The sequence below is a fragment of the Peromyscus californicus genome, unplaced genomic scaffold (genome assembly GCF_007827085.1).
Source record: "Peromyscus californicus insignis strain IS unplaced genomic scaffold, ASM782708v3 Scaffold_3__1_contigs__length_106647218, whole genome shotgun sequence".
NCBI lineage: Eukaryota > Metazoa > Chordata > Mammalia > Rodentia > Cricetidae > Peromyscus > Peromyscus californicus.
The window spans coordinates 87132732-87153458 of NW_026294551.1; the positions used below are offsets into that span (position 1 = coordinate 87132732).

At 45.7% G+C, this 20727-nt stretch overlaps 1 protein-coding gene across 1 annotated transcript in view; it reads right to left on the minus strand.

Moving 5' to 3' along the window:
* The window catches only part of Slit3 (slit guidance ligand 3), a 595024-nt gene that overhangs the window by 164966 nt on the left and 409331 nt on the right, over positions 1-20727 (minus strand). The window contains exon 6 of the mRNA XM_052758587.1: positions 4673-4744. Within this exon, the coding sequence (XP_052614547.1) occupies positions 4673-4744 (72 nt within the window). The remainder of the gene's footprint in view (positions 1-4672; positions 4745-20727) is intronic.

A 20727-nucleotide genomic window follows, 5' to 3' on the forward strand; every position in this document is an offset into this window, starting at 1 on the left:
AAAATAACTACACATCTTATTAATCAGGCTTTCTTAGTGCATGTACGGCTGCACCTGTGTGTGTGTACACACACGCGAAGTCGGAACAACCACTTTGGGCGTCGTTCCGCAAGCGACTGTCATCTTTTGTTTTTCAGAGGGAGTCTCTGGCTTGGGCGCTCCAGGTAGGCTAGCCTGGCTGGCCAGCAAGCCCCCAGGATGCACCTGTCTCTGCCTCCCTGTGCTGGGAATACAAGCAGATCGGATGCCTCGAGGCCCAGCCGTTTAAAGCCCGAGTTCTGGGGTTCAAACTCCAGTCCTCAGGCCGAAGGGCAAGTATTTCGCCTCCTGAGCCCCCCCCTCACTGTGTCTCATCTGTCTGTCCTCTCAATTTTTAAACTACAAGTTAAACTCTCGGCTGTTGCCTTTCATTCACAAAGGCATGCTGGGCAGGGAGGAGCCCGGTCCACCTGAGAACTACCTGACCATTTTCAACTTAGCTGGCAGGGACGAGAAAGCTAGCTCACGGCAGCCTGAGCATGGGAAGCTCAGAACGCAGCAGCCTCGTCACACGCAGCTGCTGCACGACGCAACGTACTAGGTGGAAAAACAGGAGCTGCAAAATGCGCAGGACAGGCAGAAGGAACGGAAAGGGTCATCGCTGGAGGAGTGAGCGGAGGTCTGACTCACAGGAGCCTGGGCTCCCCAATTAAAAACTTTACATGCCACAAAACCACATCTGTAGTTGTGTGCACGTGCACGCGCGTGCGTGCATGCGTGTGTGCGTGCAGTTTCTGGAAACAAAGCCCCCAGACTGCTGAGTGCTGGAAATGACAGAATCGAGACTAAATCATCTCTGCAATTACAATGTTAATAAGTGAAAAGAAAGATTTTTTTTTTACTTTCCCCTATGAGTTGGACTTATCTTACACTTTGAGGGGCCTCGCAGTATGAGGGGCCAGTTAGCTGGGTAAAGGGAACATGAGGGGCAGTTTTGGGAGCTTGTGGGAAGTTCTGACAAGAGGCACTGACAGTTTGCCTAGCTCAGCTCTCGGAGGACAGTTCACACCACTCTGTAACACACGGTGCTTCAGGTGAGCCTAACATCCCAGTCTTCGGCAACATGGACTAGTGAGGCAGCTTGCTATGGTGGCCACGGAGGCTGGTCTGCCTACTACTTAGTAGTTAGTTGGCTTCTACTGTAAAAGGAGGGTGATGAGAGCATGCAGCTCTTGGAGGGCTGAGAGCATGCAAATATCTAGTGTGAGAAAGTGTTATGGTGGTGGGAGCACTGACTATGGCGATGGGAGCACTGACTATGGTAGTGGAGCACTGGCTATGGCGGTGGGAGTACTGGCTATGGCGGTGGGAGCATTGGCTATGGCGGTGGGAGCACTGGCTATGGCAGTGAGAGTACTGGCTATGGCGGTGGGAGCACTGGCTATGGCGGTGGGAGCATTGGCTATGGCGATGGGAGCACTGACTATGGTAGTGGAGCACTGACTATGGCGGTGGGAGTATTGGCTATGGCGGTGGGAGCACTGGCTATGGTGGTGGGAGCACTGGTTATGGCGGTGGGAGCACTGGTTATGGCGGTGGGAGCACTGGCTATGGTGGTGGGCATGATGAACTATCAGCTCTGGCCATTTCACTATTCCTCCTCCCCTGTGAGGATGTGCCAGCCTTAGGAAGTTTCACTACACTTTCTTCTTACTCCGCTTTCTGCTGACTGGAAAGCAGAGGCTGGCATTGGCTTTCCTTGTCCACTACACCTTGAGCTGAACAGTCCCCACTGGGCACAGCCAGCATGGAGGGGAACACAGTACCTTCGCTCCTTCCTATCCTGGCCGCAGACCACGATCTCCTCACTATCTGCAGTTCCCTCTCAGACTCACCTTCTGGGTTCACATTCAATGTAATGAATAAAACCAACTTTTCAATGCAAAGGAAATTTATGGTATTTCCAACCATAAGAAAGAAGGGAAAAGTGCATTACTGAGTGTGCAATATTCCCTGAGTGGTTGACATCTCAGACTTTCCTTAAGACAAATAATCTCTAGAACTTTCCATGAGATAAGCACACCCCATTCCTCATTTCCTACCACACCTTACGTAATGTCACTGTACATCTGAACCATGACAGTTTTCTTAATGTGCACACTATTATTCTTCAGGATCCTAAAATTAACCTTTCCAGGGCTAATGAATTTTGAACATCTTTATAGCTGAAAAAATTATTAATTTGCAATGCCTCCACTTAGTTCCTGTTCATTGTTTCATTGACAAGATTCCTTATGGTGCCTAACTTTTGACCACAGAGATGTGTTATAAAATGTCAATGTGTAGATGATATTTGGAAGGTCTGGGATGGGGAGTCCCCTTAAATGGAGATGTCAACTCCAGCCAATTTCAGAATGGCTCACCATTAAGATGGATGTCTCCAAAGCCCCATGCCTCTGCTGGAAATTAGAGAAACCATGGAATAACTGATTATGATTAATTTTAAGTGCTCAGCCATGGGAGGCCAAATGAGCAGCTCGAAAACAAAGCTATTGATCTGGCTTTGTTTGGAATTGAGAAGATAAAGGAATCAGATCCCGCAGGCCTTTCGCAATGATGAGGAATGAGACCCTTGTATTATTTTTATTACTGTTATTAGTATTTTGGTCATGGGTTTCTAGGTTTTAACTTAGCTACACCTGATATATCTGGGTATCACTTTTTCCCCTTAGTAAATATCTGAGCATAGAGGAGTTGTCCAAATATGCCCTGGGCAGGAGTTTGACCCAGAAGAAGGCACAGTAGGGAGAGAGATGTGGGAAGCACAACATTTAGAGTCCCTCCTGTGTGGTCCCTTCTCAAAGGTGATAAAGACAAAGGTGAGAGGTCACAGAGCTTGACCCAAGTCTATGGCTTCCTAGTTCCCACCCATGGGAGTCTATCCTTTGCGCTCCTTTCCCCCAAAGACTCCCTCAGACAACACTCATAGAGAACTAACCAAGGGGCTGGCAGGTCATCACAGCTGTTCGGTGGCAGCTGTGACTTCCACTTCTTCATTTCTTCCAAAGAATTTTCTCATCTGTCTCATTCTCCCTCTCAGGGAGTAAAAAGGTGACAGGCTCCCTACCAGACCTTCCTACAGGGGCTTTTTTGAAGGCAGGGAAAATCATGCCTCCCTTCTCAGCTCCAGTTTCCCAGCAGGATAAGTCCTGGGTTGCTAAATTCCGAGCTGGCACACTCTCCCACAGACATGCAATTGTTGCCGGTTCCGGGGTCAGAGTTTGGGTGAGGAGAGACCATCCATCTCAGGACTGACAATCTGACCTCTCCTGCCTGTGGGTCCCGTCTTTTCCATGCCAGGAATCCTCAGCTTGCAACCGATTTCAAGTGGCTTGCAGCATCAGCATCCCCTGTATTTCCCGTGATTCCTCTTAGAATCACCTTCCTCTCTGGCAAGGTGGAGGGGAATCTTTCTAACCCACTGCTGGTGTCTTCCAGGTGAAAAGGAAGAATGTGCACCTTCCTTTATGTACAAAGGGATGTTGTAACATGTTCACTTATCGACCATTCATTCTTCCACTGCAAACAGGCACAGCAAACCTTTAACTATGTGATTTTTTTCCCCCCAAGGATGCTCAACTCATCCTATTCTCTCATCACTCTGAAGCTAGCACTGCTCCAACGTAATGATTTTTGCAGATTTTTGGAGAGGGCAAATAACTCTCAAGTTAGAGCAATCAACTCCTTTATTTTACGAAGGAGAAAACTGAGGCTCTGAGAGCCAAAGAGACTTGCCCAAGGTCACACGGCTAATTAGTGGCAGGGTAAGGACTGAATCGCATAGCCCCTGACCTAAGTTCTACTATGCTTTATTGCTTCCTCGCCAGGCTTCCCCACATCAAGGGCAGCGAGCAGTGTACCTGCTGGGGAGAGCAATCAAACTGTTTTCTAACACAATCCAACTTTAGTCGAATGACCCCAACGTGACCCCTCAGTGACTTTTCTCCAGAAAGCGGGTTTCTTTAGTTAGAGCACGTGAAAAATCCAAGACATAGGAGGACAGTCTTGTGTGTGTATGTTTCTATATAAGGTCCATGCATGTTGGGATTTCAAGGAGGGATCATTTCCCCTCAGCTTTTCGTCCCCACTACTTTAAGGTTACTGTTTAAAGTTTGAATTGAAGCCCGAGATAAGATCTCAGGAACAGTAGCAATAGCTAGACCTTACCAGTCTGTCTGTCATTTCCCCTCGTCCTGTGCCAAGGTCCCTCCCTGCTTCTGGCTAATTCCAACTCACCTTCTGGTGATAACCCCTCTGTCACTGGCCACAGACCTGTAACCTGTCTCCCTGTATGCCCACACTCAGAGAGCCGCTCCCTGAATACACAGACAGATGCTGGGGGGCTATTCTGGCCATCTGCTCCAACAAATACAGCGGGAGCATGGGAGAAACGGCTTGACTGAGGAACCCCAGTTTGTGGGAGGTGAGAAATCACACTTTGCAGCCTGCAAACACTTTGGCCAAGGTAAGCCGGAGGGATCTCCCGGTGCCCGATTTTAATAGCATTGCAGCAGGAGACCCAGAAAAGCACCCCCAAGGACCCCCCTGCACACATGCTCCCCCTTTCCTCTCTGCACAACGTACACACACTCTCTCTCGCACACACAAGGCAGTAATCGCAAAATCAACTCACAGGATCTCCAAATCGCGCAGCGCTCGGAAGGCTCCATCTTCAATGCAGCTGATGTGGTTATTGTCCAGTTGCCTGTGGGAAAGCAAGGGAGAGCATGAAGGCTGAGCAGGGGCAGCGGCGAGGGGCTGGGCGGCTAGTCGGCATCCCTGGCCGCCAAGCGCCTGTCCCTCCACCCATTGCAGGCTCTGCTTGTCCCTGCCAGGAGCTCCTGCAGAGCCAGCCTGTCTGCCACGCTGCTGCTGCTCCGTCTCTTCTCTCTGACTGTCTGAGGGAACTACACAGGCGAGCGCACCAAAGGCTGTCAGGTCTCAGTAAATATTAATTGCGCATTTTTTTTTTTTTTTTTTTTTTAGGCAGAAGGGAGTAATTTCATTACATTAGGGCATCCAATCCATTACGAGCTCTTACCGTCATGTCACTGAAACAATTTCATTAAGCTAAAGGCCTGTAAATCATTGGAGGTCACTGCTCTGCCCTCCGCGACCTCCCAGAATGCTTTTCCCCCCTCTCCCTCGTCTCCTTTTTACTGGAAGTTACAGTCTTTGCTTTGACACAGCGCTAAATCTCAAGGCTTTATCTGCCCAAGAGCGGTGAGGGTGCGTGGGGAATATACCGATTCCAAATTAGACTCAACTAATCTAATTTTATAGTCTTTTTATTATTCTAAGCACCAAATGTCTGTGGTGGTTTGTTGTCTCCGTGCATTGTTATGGGGCCCATCTGGTAGGTCATTCTATGGGAACATTTTGTGAATAAATACAGATTCCCTTAAACTGCACTAACCATCATCAACATTAAAGAAATTCATTGATGGAAGTGTCTGTGATAGAAGAGAAAAAGGAATGTCATTATTGCCTAAATGATGCACCACTTACATTTAAATTGGGAAGGATTAAATACACCTACTTTAGGATTCCTTTTTAATTTCCCTTTCCCATCCTAAATGCAGGAAAATAATGTATTTCTAAAAGATGCCTTGACTAATAGACATTCCAGTTGAGGACGAAGGGATTTTAGTCGAGAAGTAATACACAGACACCACTTTTTTTTCTGTGCCAAGAATGTATATTATTTGATAAGTAGTAAGTTAGGGTATTTATCACCACGACCACACCCAACTTATACTATATATAATACATCTAATTCCTAAAACGGCAATGCACAGAAAAGAATGTTGTACAGAAAATGACTATTAGCACCCAATAATTTTGTCCTTTGCAGAGGACACAACTGTTGGGGCAAGCTGAAAGTGTGGCTGTACTTAAAACTTTTTCCGTGGACATTCATATGAAATGAAAAAAAAAATGAGCCCTTTTAATGTGAGTCCTTTCCTATGGCTGGTGTTTTGAGTTGTAACTTCCAGTAATATACCCCAAATTACCTCTCCACAAAACACAGTCAAAGTAACATTTGGTAACTCTCACAGAGGGCTTTATTTTATTTTTTTTTTACCAAAGGAAGTTGGAATTGAAACTAAAATATTATCATCATTGCAAAAGTATATGGATGTAGGTCGATTATAAGCATATGTAAGTTTCGGTGCTGTTTCAGGTCCTGCATGATATTATGAAACTGTATTGCCCAGATAGATGGTCATCACGGTGCAAGGTTTAAAATGAATAATGCCCAGAATTGAAAGTAACTAAAACATGGGTCTCAGAAAGCAGAAGCATCCTTGAGGTTGACCAGTTCTCCACCTAGTGTTTCAAGTCCTGGTTAATGTTGGTGTACTAGGACTTACAGGGTTCTTCAGTCCCCAATCTGTCTGGATTTTGTTTTCTGTTCTTTACATGATTTTGCTGATTTCTTTGGATCTGTACTGGGGCACCCACATTCTGGGCAGTGGTTCTATTAGGGCAATCTAGTCTTGCTGCCCAGCTTCCAGATTTATCATCAATTTAAAGGACAATGAATCAAGAACCTCTGCTCTACGTCAAGGCCACCAAACCTTACCAAGCAGAAACTCGGCGGGACTGGCTTTGGGCTCCAAGAAATTGTTCAACGAACATGCTGAATTCGGCAAAAATGCACCATCCGCCTAAGTAGAAAAGTATCTAAATCATCAGAGTGGAAAGTCTGGGGTGTGGGGAGATGGCAATTTGTGGTGAACCTGCTCATGAGTGTGTGCATTCCAGAGAGCTCCCTTCAATTCTAGCACACTGCAAGCCGATGGATTTCCATTCCTTTTCTTTTTGAGGGTATCAGTAACCAAAGAGAAGATTCTAAACATACCGATTTCCCCCCCCCCCATGGGGAAAAATGGAGTCTTCAGGAGCAAATAGCAAGTTATAGAAATAAGAATGGAGGAAATCCCATCATAGAACGGTGGAAAAAGGATTAGAGGTTGGGGTGGGGGAGGGAAGCTAAGACGACTTTTAAAAATCTGAACACAATGTTACACCAGACTCCTGAAGCCCAGGTCATGAGACAGCCTGGACAAGAGGATCGTGAACATTTAAGGCAAAATCAGAGAGGCCAAATACTTCATTAATTGTGCGATGTTTAAGTATTTTCAGTGGGAGTCACGAATTGACACCCATTTGTTTATTCATAGGAGGGAAAACTGAGATGTAATATAAGCATCTCTGTGGCTATATTTCATAGCTTACTTTAGCACATATGAAATTTATCAAAATTTAAAATATTTATGCTTATGTGTGCTTGCCCAGAGGACGTTTATTGTAATGGAGACGGCGTCCTTTCGTTCTAACCGTACATAAACTGAACAGGACCTGTATCCCAGCCTTGCTAGTCAAAGGGCCAGGCTCAAGATGCACTGTTATGAAGTCTACATGGGTGCCCTGCTGGGGGGACGGTTTGTCAGGCAAATGGAAACCACAGTACTGACTCTACCACTCTACATGTGCAGCTTTGTAGAGCGGAGCATCCCAGGATTCAAGAAAAGCCCAATTAACAGCTCACAGTCACTTCCTTTGTTTCATGTAAACACTGGGTCCCCAAACAAAATGAGCAGTCGCCTGGTTCAGACAGATGTCTTTTCTTTTACCCTTATTTATTTATTCAAGGGAGGGGGTGTGGAGGTCAGAGGACAACTTGAGGAACTCCGATCCCTCCTTCAACTATGTGAGCTCCAGGGACTGAACTTTGGTCATCAGCCTTGGTGGCAAGTGCCTTTACCCAATGAACCATCTCACCATCCCTAGATTGCCTTTTCTTTCCAAAATAACAACTCAGAGACATCAAAGTCCTAAGGCACACAAACGGGGGGGGGGGGGGGGGGGGGCAAAAAAAAGCAAGTTCAGCATTTTTTTTTTTTTGTCAGTGTTGGAACAGAGGACTAATAAACACACAGAGAACCTTCTGGTAGCTGAAGCCAAAGCATTTGATTTAGCAGTTTGCTTCTGAGAGTTCAGTATGCTGGAGGCTGCTGATGTGTATTCTAAGCACTTGGGTCAAAGGTCTGTATCACGTCTTCATTCAAAGATGCTCTTAAAAATGATGAGAAAAGCCCATAGCATACTCTATACCAAGCACCCCATACTCAGGGGGCATGGGCAGAAAGGACTTTGGAAATCTGGGCAGAAAAAGCCCAGCAACTGGGCATGCCTTGCTTTGCCCCTGTTCTTCCTGGATGGTGAGAAGCATATTTTTCATTGATGCTAAGTACTGTCTTCTGCTTAGCACAGGTCCATGGAAGAAAGTGCTAAGCCATGAGCCACATGGTCCCAGCTGCTGCCCTGTGGCCCTTCTTATGACAAGAGAGAATGCCTAAGTATTATTTCCCTCCAAGCCTATACAGGGCTCAGCACCTCATGGCTCCCTGAGACACAGCCTCCCCCAGCAGGGATCCCCAGAAGGAGATAATACGAGATTTCCGTGGTCTTCCCAGGAGTCTAGGAAGGCAGTGGATGGAAGAGCGAAAGCCGATCTCTCTTTTTCTTTTTGAAGGTAACTCATCGTCCTCTACTTTATACAGAACACCTAACTTGATTTACACTCCTCGGTCTCTGAATAAGTTGAGAAGCCCCAAAACATTTCATGATATTAAATTAACCTCCCTAATTTCCCAGGGAAGCTTCAATTTCAGCAAACAATATGACTGCTAAAACGATCCCAGAGCCCATTTAGAAAGAAATCCTCAGACAAAAACTAAGTGCAGACTCCCTGAGAGCAGTGTTCTGACTACTGCGCTCTCACAGTCTGTGAAAATAAACAAGTCAGAAAGGAAAGCCAGCGTGAGTGGGGACTCTAAGTAGTCTGTTCGTACAGCAGACTGGGCGATGGCACTACTGTGAGAATTCCTGATCCTAAGCGGAATATGCTCCAAATTATCACAGTTTGTCTCTTTAGCTTTCAGTTTCAATCTTCATAATTGGAGCAGGAGAGAAACATTTTTTGCAGTTCAAAAATCCTAACAAAGCACGTGTAAATCCTTAAAAGAGGTGGGAGTTAGAAAAAAGCTGGTCTACAACATTAACACCAATCCTCCCCACAACAATTACCACAAAAAGTAAGAAAATTCCAAGACTTCAATGATGCATATGAGTCCCCATGAGAAATATCTAGGAAACAGAAATCTCCAGAAACAGGCTTTGGCTATTTGAAATAAGAGTAGAATTTCCAACAGCATTTCTTATGCATACACAAGGTCTGCACACCCGGGCTCATCCCGCTGTTGTGGAGGTGATGAGCAGCATCTCGTCAAATGGTTGGTGAAACTCAGCCTGAAGGCATCGTCACTCAGGGCCCCCAAACGGCAGCAGCAGTAGCAGTGTCCTGCTTCGGAACTACAGTTAGTATCACTGAGGTCTCCCTTGTGTGACGTGAGAGAAGTAGCCGAGGCTGAGCATCCTCTGGAATTACACCATTTGCCATTTTCTGAACAAAACTATCTTCACAAAATATCCAAAATCAGCGAAGGACTTCTGTACAAAATTAGTAAGGGACGCCTTAGTAGAAAGCCAAACAAGCCTGTGGCCACGGACTAGTGTAACCTAGAACAGTCATAGTGTGTTAACAGAAGTTCACACTGCATTAGGTACCCAGGACACAGGATGAAGTATAAGCTAGCCTTTGAAAATAGAAAGATGTTCACCTTATTTGTGGCTTTTGTATGATAACCATCTTTACTGTATAATTCTAAAAACCCAAACTAATTTGAATTTGTTTTCGTGTGTGTGTGTGTGTGTGTGTGTGTGTGTGTGTGTGTGTGTGTGTGTGTATGTGTATGTGTGTATGTATGTATGTATGTATGTCCATTATCTTCCAAGGGTACTTTTTCTATACTGAAGAGAAAATATAACAAAAAAATGTGAGACCCTGCTTTCATAAGCCAGACTGGGGACCAGACAGGAAGAACCTTGACACACTGCTTGTCTTTTCAGTGTTACCTATTTGTTCGTTACGCAGAAAACAAAAAAATATAGTAGTGTTGCTTTTTAAAATGACGTTTTAACAGAAAAATCATCATTGAAGAACAAATCACAGAAACCTTTGTCTGCTGCTCTTTCAAAACATAAGAAAGCTCAAGGTTATTTTAACTGGCAAAAGGAAAAAAATGCGTTCAAAAGAAATGCGTACACTTCATCTAATGGAGTACTGGTCACACTTGGTAGGCAAATCAGACACTTGATCTTAGGCACAATCTGTTAATGAATTGTCACTACTTCTCAACATTAAGGAGCTACAGTAATTCCACATTAAAATGACATCTCACATGAGCAAAGGAGGTGAATCTATTATTCTGCACATTTAGTATACTTGTCCACCAGACCCAGGAATACATGCATATAGATATGTTTACCCATCCATGAATTATTTAAGTATCTGCAAAGATCCCTGTTGTACAACTGACAACTCTATGCCTGTATCTCCTACATACGTACCTGCAGGTGTAAGATCTCACTCACGTAGACATGCAAATGAAAATGTACCTTACAAAATAGTCCAAGTGATAATGGACCTCGGACATTTAATGTGAATATACTTAACAAAATTATTTAGAAAATTTATTGCTATCATTCCTGTGACTTCAACCAACCAAACCTACTTTGTAAGGAAGAAACAGAGTCGGGTTAAATAAGCTTTCTGATCACAATAGTCTGCTTGGAACATAGTTAAAAACTGGACAGAAATCTATTTTAACAAGCACTGTTAGGCATACTTTGCCCCACAGCTTGTGTGGTACCTCTTGCTTAGTATATATCCTATTGCTGTTCAACATATGCAACTTCTCAGCAGGAGAATAACTGCAGCCACTTAGGTGATGCTTCTAGAAGCAAGCTCTGTAACAATGCAAACACTGCTGATGGATGAGCAACGAAGAGGCACACCCGACCTTGGAGAACAGAGAGGGTCTCACACATCGCTGAGAGAACAGAGAGGGTCTCACAAATTGCTGGGAAATATCAATAACTCCAGTTCTGTGTTTGGAACCTTCCTGTATGGGGGTGTTTGACAAACAATTCTGCACTGAAAAATCCGAGTGGAGGATCCCTGCAAACCGATACAGCGTCAAGGGGAAGCTAGCGGAAGAGGCAGAACTCCTGTTTCAGTTGGGCACATAGCAGTTCTAGGTAAATGAAGAAACAACAATCAGAAAGTACATCTACATAAAACGGCCCACACTCACAATGAGAGAGCTTCATTTGGCTGTTTAGACCAAGGGACCAGAAAAGCTTGGTTACTGCTTACAAATGTCTTAAGGCTCACATTTCAAGTCAGTTACAGATCTTGTCCGTGGCCATCTTTGCATCAGGACCAAAACCTGACCAAGTCACTATGGCACCAAGGTTTGTCTGTGACTTTACCTGTCCCATTCTGGGAAAACTCATCAGCCCTAGGCAAACTGTGAGGACACTTTGTAGGCATCCGGGTGATGACTACCCATCCTGTTGGGTTCTGGGGTGGAGGTCACCTGAAAGGGATTCATTTTCAGAGCATCATTCTCTCTCTTGGTCTCTAAAGCTTCAGATGTCTTTGGATTCACAAGCTTGCTTTTCTGGTTACGCTGGCCCTAACAGGCTCCTCGCTCCCTATTATGCAAAGTGAGCCTCTTTGTGCAGGTAAACCGGATAGGTGAGGCTGGTGGGCACCTGAAAGTATCTGAATTGCTCCGCTGTGCACTCTCAACCTTTGAGAAATTTGGGAGTGCAAATTTCTTTGTAAGGCGTATCTGTGTTTTACCCACTGGCCTTGCTGATGTCACTAATACTCAGAGGCTGGACAAATAAATGGCTGTCTCCATAGCGATTGGGGCAGGTCTGTGGTTTCCCTAGTTACAGTCCTGAGAGATAGCCATCTGTGGTCCGTCCTCAGCAAAGGCGCCGGATGTCGGGAGGAGTGAGACGCGGGAAGGTGAACTGCGCTTTTTGTTAACAGGCACCAAGTCACACTTCTGTACACTGCTTTCACCCCTTCTAAAGCAACCGTCACGAACTTTAGTGAGGCAGCCGGGCAGTTTTTGCACCCCACGGGGGTGTTTTAGAAAATTTCATTTTGGAGACCAATAAACAGATACAGTGTGACTATAGCCAACAAGCTTAAGTCAGAGTGGCAGTGTTTCTTTTTCCCTGGGTGCCAGGTGGGTGTCCACACAATAGTCTGTTTTCTCACTGTCAGGTTGGACCGTAGGCATCATAACTCAGGGATGAAGGCAGGTGCCACCACGGCCTGAGGACCTCTCCCTGACAGTGCATTGAGTTTGCAGAACATCCCGAGATCCTCCGAGTGCTTCCTTTTTTTTTTTTTTTTTTTAAATACATGGATAACTCATCTAGAAAATCTAACTGTGCATCTCTGAATTTATCCGCATTTTCCAACTCATTCTAACAAATCCTTTGTGAGTTCTCAATGTTTGATACCTATTTTTTTTTTTTTTAAAATAATGGAAGGCCAGAGTTCATGTGACTTCTGGCTGTAGAAACTGAGTGATTCCCGTCTGTGTCCTCAAATCTCAGTTTCTGTGAGATGGAGACAACAGTGTCCAGCCAAAAGGCCATTGTGAGAATTAAAGTAATGAAATGTGTATATGCTGGAAATGTATTTCTGACGTTATTTAACTTTATTTGCTTTAAAACTAATGTTATTAAATAAAGGAATTCACTTTTTCTTGCATAATCTCTAAGGTCTCTTTCTGCTCTGAAGTTATGTGTCTGGAGATTGATTTCTTATGAGTTCTTAAGGGGAAAAAAATCCTGTTCATTTTACTCAGGCTCCTCTGCAATCCCAGCATATCCGTTTATCCCTTCCTTTCCCATCCCAGTCTAAAAAATCTATTATTTGAGATATTCAATATATTCTTTCTGGAACAAGGGCAGCAGTTCAGACACATGGGTTCTTCTAGCTTCTCCAGCCACTAGGAGATTGAAATTCAAGAAGCCACTAAAAACTGACATCAAAGAAAATGCATATTTTCCCTCACAAGAAAACGATACAATATGGTGACATATTTAGAATCCCATGGGGGAGATCCACCAGAGGAGAGAGATTGCAAAGTTTAACCTCATTTGTTGATGGCTGTTTCTAATTAATTATAAATCAAGTAATATACTGAGCACCTACAGCAGTCAAATGTCACATCTATTGGTATGTAATTTTTTCCTTTTATTTATTTATGTGTGTGAACGCATGTGCGTGCGCCTGTTTGTCTGTACATGAACCACGTGCATGGTGGGCATCTGGAAGTCAGAAGATGGTGTCAGAACCCCTGTCATCAGAGTTACATGTGGTCATAAGCCGCCTGATGTGCAAGCTTAACCCATATCCTCAGAATTAACATCAAGTACAATTAACTGCTAAGCCATCGCTCCAGCTCAAGTATATCATTTCTTAATCTTAGCATTCTTTAGTCTGTACACAGTGACTCCCTGTAGCCCACACGATACACTGTATGGCCACTCTAATCACAGTAATGGCACACAGCCTTAATTAACTTAAGAATCAAGTACTAAACTAAGCCCCGTAGACAGATCACAACAATCCATGTATTACAGAAGAGCAATGTGGTGTTGAGGGTAATGTCTCTCAACTTGGTTTTGGACGCAGGTGGGTCCATACTTCTGAAGACCAGAAGTGAGCTTCTAACCTGGAAACAGTGTCAAGTCCATCACAGGCACTACCTGAGCACACCATACACCTTCACATTTCCGTGTCTAGCTCATACTGATCCTTGCCACCTCCTCTCTTGTGAAGCATCCATCAAGGACATCCTCAAAGCACACATCCTCAATAAAAACTTAAACAAACCTAAGCATGATAAACCTCAGTCCCATGATCCTTTGATTATCCCCTCATTCAAAGGCTTATTTCACAGCAGCAGGACTCCTAGTGAACACACAGGGAAACTGAGGACCAAGGATGCTGTGCAGCAGCATCAAGGAGTTCAACCCACTCTTCCTGGTCTACGAGTCTCAGGCTTACCTACCATGCCAGTCCATTTCACCTGCAACGTTCCAAGGGCAAAGTTTGGGAAGCTAGAACATGACTCTGGGGGCTTACATTACCGAAGGCTGAGAAATGCCGGGGTCTGTCTTTTGTCACTGGAACCCGAGTTACTTTCATTGGCCTACAGCACGATTATCCAAAAGATGGCAGAAGAGGGGGGGACCCCTCAGAAGTATCTTCTCACTCACCCCTTTGTGTCCCTCAATTAGATCCCTGGATAGCAACTTAACTTTTAGGTTTGCTGGGAGCCACTGCCTTACTTCTGAGTGCTGAGGGTCAGGACAGGTGCCTGGGACAGGAGGATTTGCTGCAATTCCAGGTGAGGTGGCCTGCTGGAACCCAACAGACAGGAACTTTCCAGCCAGCCTAGGAAAGCTCAGCATTTTCTTTGGTGGGTGCCTGACACACTTCGAGACATTTTTTTGATCCCCCTCCCCCCCCCCCCCCCCCCCGCCAAGGCAAGTTGTACATTGCAAAGATTCTGATCCATATTTCTGGGCATGCTCTCCCCAGGGGGTGGTGACGTATTTGTCTTCCAAAGATGCATAAGCCACAGGTACTGACATTACCAAACAGCTCTCACTACATCGTGTACTCGGATATTGGGGGTCAGTGACCATTAGCAAGGCATCACTCAGAGGTATCTTTGTGACAGCAGAAGCCAATTAAAGTATGTCTTGTAAGCTTGGTGTAAGGGGACATCAGGGCCTCTGTAATTAACTGTGGGAAAAGTGTCGCCAAAACCCAGCAATGTGGGAGGTGCTGATAACTGCATTCAATCAAGCTAATACGTAGAATTGAAATACTCCAGGAAAAGGCCCGCTTCGTTTTATTTACTACTATTTTTAAGGAATAAGGAATGTTTAGATTCTTTGGCAACTGCACCTGTCTGACCTGTAGCAGAGCTACAGTGGCTGGCCTAAGTCAGGTGCTTGGTGCAAAATCCTAGGCTTCTCGGGAGATGCTACTTCATACCACTAAGACTGCTATGGTGAAGGCGACGAGGAAGCCATGAGGCTGGGCAAGGATGTGGAAGGACCGGAAGCCAGCTACACAGCTGGTGGGAAAGCAAACTTGGGCAGCTACAATGGAAACCGTGTGGTGGTTTTCTAAAAAGATGAAATGACGGCCACCTGACCCAGAGATTCTCTCCCCAGCCAAAAGAAGGGAAAACAGCTGTTCAATCAAAAACCTGTGCACAAATGCTCACTGCAGCATGACACCCAGAATGCAGAAACCACCCACACCTCCGCCAACAGACGGACGGATAAACACACTGTGGCACGCACACCGTGAGTATTACCGAACCGTTTAAAACAGGGGTAAGGCAGTAGTGCGTGCTGCAGCATGGACAGACCTTGAAGATACTCTACAAAAGATAAAGTTAGACATGAAAACTGTATGTTTTGGTTCCACTAACATGACATGCCTAGACTAGGCAAACCCAAAGCATCCGAAAGCAGATGAGCAAGTGCCAGAAGCTGCGGCAAGAAGGGGGTGGGAAGGGAATGGTCGAGGGATTCCTTTCCGGGAGATGGAAGTATTTTGGAATTAGAGAGAGGTGATGGTTGTATATTATTTGTAAATATACTAAATAAAATTACACTGAGTTTTTTCTTTCTTTTTTTTTTTTTTTGGTTTTTCGAGACAGAGTTTCTCTGTGTAGCTTTGCGCCTGTCCTGGAACTCACTTGGTAGCCCAGGCTGGCCTCGAACTCACAGAGATCCGCCTGGCTCTGCCTCCCGAGTGCTGGGATTAAAGGCGTGCGCCACCACCGCCCGGCCACACTGAGTTTTACACTCACTAAATTTGTACTAGTTTACTTATTTGTTTTGTGAGTGTGTGTTCTGTGGGTGTCAGAGGACAACTTGAGAATCAGTTCTCTCGTTCCACTATGTGGACCCTGGGAATCAAACTCAGGTCATCGGGCTTGGTGATGAGAACTTTTACCTGCCCAGTCATCTCACCAGCCTGAGTTGTACACTCCTAAGTGGTTAACTTAGAAGCTAATATGCCATGCCTTGGGCACACAGTAAAGTTCTAAGTGGTTTTTCCTTTTCTTTTTTTAATGTTGAATTCTCTCTCCTCTCTCTCTCCCCTCTCTCTCTCTCTCTCTCTCTCTCTGTGAGTGTGTGTGTGTGTGTGTGTATGTGTGTGAATTTTACCTTGAGCTGGGAGAAAAGGGATAGAGACTGAGGAAGAGAGACGCTCACTCTTTCCATAGCAAGGAGTGTTGTTAGAACATCACACTGCAGGGGTCATTTCCCTGTGACAATATTGTACAGAGACGTAGGGGGGCCTGGGACAGGCCTTTGACTGGGTACAATAAGACAGCAAACCCCTTCTGTCTGGGTGCAAACAGAATTATGTTAGCACAAAGATCAGAAGAGAACCAGGAGAGAAATACGGAGAGGGGATTTAATCTACCTACTTTGGGGGATTATTTATAGTAATTTTTAAACTGCTTTCTTCCTAGCTTGCTCTGGGGATACTGCCAGTTACTCTGCACTCAGGAAAGAACTGTATACACAGAGAGAATGGTGGGGGTGGGGGTGGTGAGGCTTGATGGGAGGGTAGAAGACCGCTCGCTAGACTCCCAAGTCTAGTATCAAGTGTGCTGGGCCAGCTGCTAACCTGCCCTTGCCACACGGCTGCCTCCCCTCTCCATCCCTCCAGTGGTGTCCAGCGTGGACAATGCTGCAGACTGCATTTGCATTTCAGAAGCAGCTGCTCTGTGCTCACACAGACCGGCTCTTTGCTTCCTTCCTCTGAGGAGAGCGGCCTGGAGGCGGTTACCCTCGGTGCAGAGGGAGACCCACCAGTGACCAGAAATCCTTCCCTGCCTCGCCCTTGGTCTGAATGACTAGAAGCCCCCATGAGGAAGAGATAGGAGAAAGGGCTGAGTGAAAGTGACAACTCTTTTCCCTAAGGCTGTCACCAATTTTCTCCAGGACTCAGGAACCGCCACATTAGCGTCACTGGGCTGAAAGATTTTCCTTTTTTAAATGTTGAAACAGAAGCTAGGGGAAGAAAACAGAGGGGAGAAGAGACTGCAAACTCTCAGGCTACGTGAGATGGTTTCTTCTTGGGTACCCTCACCCAGCTGGGGCTGCTTCCACATGGGGCTATGATGCAGGACCTGAGGGTTATGAATCTAGAAAAGGGCGTGGAGGCTACTGTCGGCACTTAAGAACGGAGGGTAAGAATGCACTGCCCAGGAGGGTACAGTGCCAGCGCTCGAGTTTCTACCTAAGATGGTAGCGTTTAGTGGAAAAAACCAAACCAACCAACCAACCAACAAGCAGGCAGTTTGCTGAAGAATCAGGTGGCCAGGATCTTTTGCCTTGCTGGCTTGTGGCTTTCCTAAAATGTCCCTCTCAGTAAGCAAAGGCATAAGATGTATGACTTCTGAGGCCCCTGCAGAAGTGACATTCTGGGACACTGACTTCCCACCTAAGCCCCAATGTGCACGGGAGGGTGTTTCTCACTCCGCCGTTGGGGACTCTGTGATGAGCTAGATCTTATTTTTAATGCAGCGTGTTGAGAATGAAAGTGTGTGAGCTTCCTCCTGTTTGGAACAGCTAAGCCAAGGGTGCTCCAATGCCTTGGAGGCCTGAACAGTAGGTTGGAAGAGAACAGAAGTATAAATGGATGTGGTATTAACGTTTTCCAAACTGCTCCCTGGAAAAAGACACAGCCCAGAAGCCCCCACAGCACCTGCTGGAGTACTAGCACGGAGGAGAGCGGTTTTCATGTGTCCGCATCCTTACAGGGGGGGGTTCTGAACAAGTGGCTAGGCTACTATAGTTCCTTCCTTGAAAAGTCTCCCCGAGTAGCTTCCGCATGTCTTGGGGAGCAGTGTTCTTCCTCCTGTGAGCCATAGGGAAGGCTTTAGAAGAGCACCCATAGTTGGGAGACCATGCAATAAGTCAGCACGTTTTAGAAAGCTGAGGCTGGACTCCCACCCAGTAGAATACTTGGAAAAGGAGATTGGAGGAGTGAGAAACCACCCCAGGTGACACCCTCAAGCCCAGTGGTCCACTGAGAAGTTTTGGAGATGCCACGGAAACAAAAAGTCATCAAACCTGACATTCATCCCTCAAGTTGACCTGATGGGATTGCCACCCCCATCTGAAGAGGATTTAGACTCACACTGCTCTTTCTGGAAAGTTCGCTCCACTCTCACACCCTAGCCAGAGGTGAGCTCCCTTACTAGTCTTGGTTGTGAAAGAGTAAGCTGTTTCAAGAGGAAACTGGGAAAGAAGATCTTCATTTCTGGATCAAATGTGAGAAGTTAACAGCATCCCAGCCTTGGCATCCATCCCTCAGGGGTCTCCCTTACTTACTAGGTTCCCGGAAGCTTTGTAGTGCCCTTAACTGTCCCTGGCATTCAGGAACTCACGGGCGATGGCTCCAAACAGACATGCTGTTTCTTCTTATACTCAGTGTCCCCAATTCTATTTCCTTTTTGTTCAAGTTCATCGCCCGAGGCTTCCATTTCCACCCTGGCTAACTCACTCGCTTTCCTGGGCATTTACATACTGAGATTAATCTCAGTTTGGTTACTGCCTCTCCATGTCCCCACCGCACTGGCTTCTAGACCTCTGTCCAGGCTGGGAGCAAGGACTGAAATGTGTTGGGGGTGGCCACGAGTGTGGGTTTTCTCTAAACAGACGGTAAACGAGGCTGAGGGTGTCCCCACTTACGAACGGGCAAGTGGGAATGCACCCGATCCGAGGAAAGGGTTGGATAATCAGAGCTAACATTTCCTTTGCCTGTAATAGATAGTCACTCTGGAAATGTCTCCCGTCCTGATGTTTTTCCTTGGGTCAGCATTGTGGTGGAGGTAGTGGGTGGGGGATGGGGTCTGCGTCCACCAAGTTGTTCTATATCAACCCTCCGAGAAGAAAGCAGCCCAGAATTGTCTCTGTACAAAGGGCTTGCATTAACTGTAATGAAGCAAATGACAAAATCAATAAAGCGGGAATTGCGCGGCTGTCATAACGATGATGTAAATCCAGGGTTCACGATGGTTATGAAGCTATTTAGAATTGTAATTAAAACCAGCACCATTTTTTTCAAGATAAAAGCCCCTTTGACAACCATAAATGCAAGCTACAGGAAATTTTCAACAAATATATTCAAAATTAATGTATGGCACAAGGATGGCATAAATTAACTGAGGATAATCCATAAGCCTGGGCTTTGGAATGTAAGAGCGCCGAGTAAAGAGATTTCGATTTCACGTTTGGTTTTCAAGCAATGTGGTTTTCAATTTTAATCAAGTTAAAGCTTGACAGAGCACTTAGAGACCCTGAGTGAATGGCAGATTTCTGACAACTACTTTTCAGGGAGACAGAAGGTGCTGTCTCTGTATTTGCCCAACTTGAGATCTGACGGTCCTCTTCCCTGGCTCACATATTCCAAAAGGAATCCAGAAGGTGTGTAGGAGATGACATTTTTTGGTTTTGGAGAGGGCTTCAGGTAGGATGAGATGGGAAAGGTGAAATTGTGACGGGACTTCTATGTTTTCTTTTCTCAAGGACTTACTGTCCTCGGGCTTACTTCCTGAGCCTGGGTCTCACCTACAATGAGGGAGATTTCTTAGGAAACGTCCCTGCCTACCTACCCACTTACCTGTCTGCCTTTAAGTCATTACAGTGCTGTGGTCTGGATGAGCTTTCCCCAAACATCTATCTGTGTATTTAGTCTTGATTTCCAGGGTGACACCGTTGGGAAGTGATGAAAACCTTAGGAGGCAGAGTCTAGTGAGTGGCCATTAGGTCATTGAGGGCATTCCCTCAAAGGGACTTGAGGGGCCCTGAACTCTTTCTAGAGATGTTTTTCTCACTTCCTGGCTTGGAGGAAAGAAGTTTGCTTTGTCATGTCCCTACCACAGTGTGTCACCCTCTCCAGAGGCCGAAAGTAATGGAACTCCTCCATCTTGGAAAGAAACTGCTGGAATCATCAGCTAGAATAAACCTTTTCTCTTTGTGAGTTACATACCTTGGGTATTTTGCATACCAATGGAGGGCTAGCCAGAAAAGCACTCTCCTTCCATTCATATGGCCTTCAATGTTGCTAAAGAAGACTACAGCCTTACAGGGGTAGGGGTGGGATTATGGCAGTAGACTCATAGTATATGGTGTCAGATGCAACTGGAGATCACTGGTCCTAAGTTCAGTACTTCCAAAGGAAGAGGAAAATGAGGCTCAGAAGAAAGGATAAACTATTTAAAAATCTTAAAATGGCGTTCAACAGGGAAGTCAGGCCTGGGTTCTTAATCTCTAATCATACGGTCTGGGGGAGACGGGGAGTGACATGTGAGAAACTGAGAAAAATAAGGCTGTACATGATGATAACCTGTAGCTTCAAGTCTGAAATGCCGTAGAATTTGGGTATGCTTGGCTTTTTCAATTTAATTTGGATTTCAATATGGTAATGCAGGGGCTCAGAGGGTAGGAATTGAGATAATACAGTTTTTATTTCCTGTGTCTTATGATGGCTTCCTTTTACAAAGTGGAGGCTTGCTGGCAGGGAGAATGCCCCTGTAGAGCTGGTTAATTCCTAGGGGTAGGAAACAGCTGAGGGTGAGGCCATCATGCAGACACAAACCAACCCATTGTGAGCCTGTGCTCCCAATCACTTCC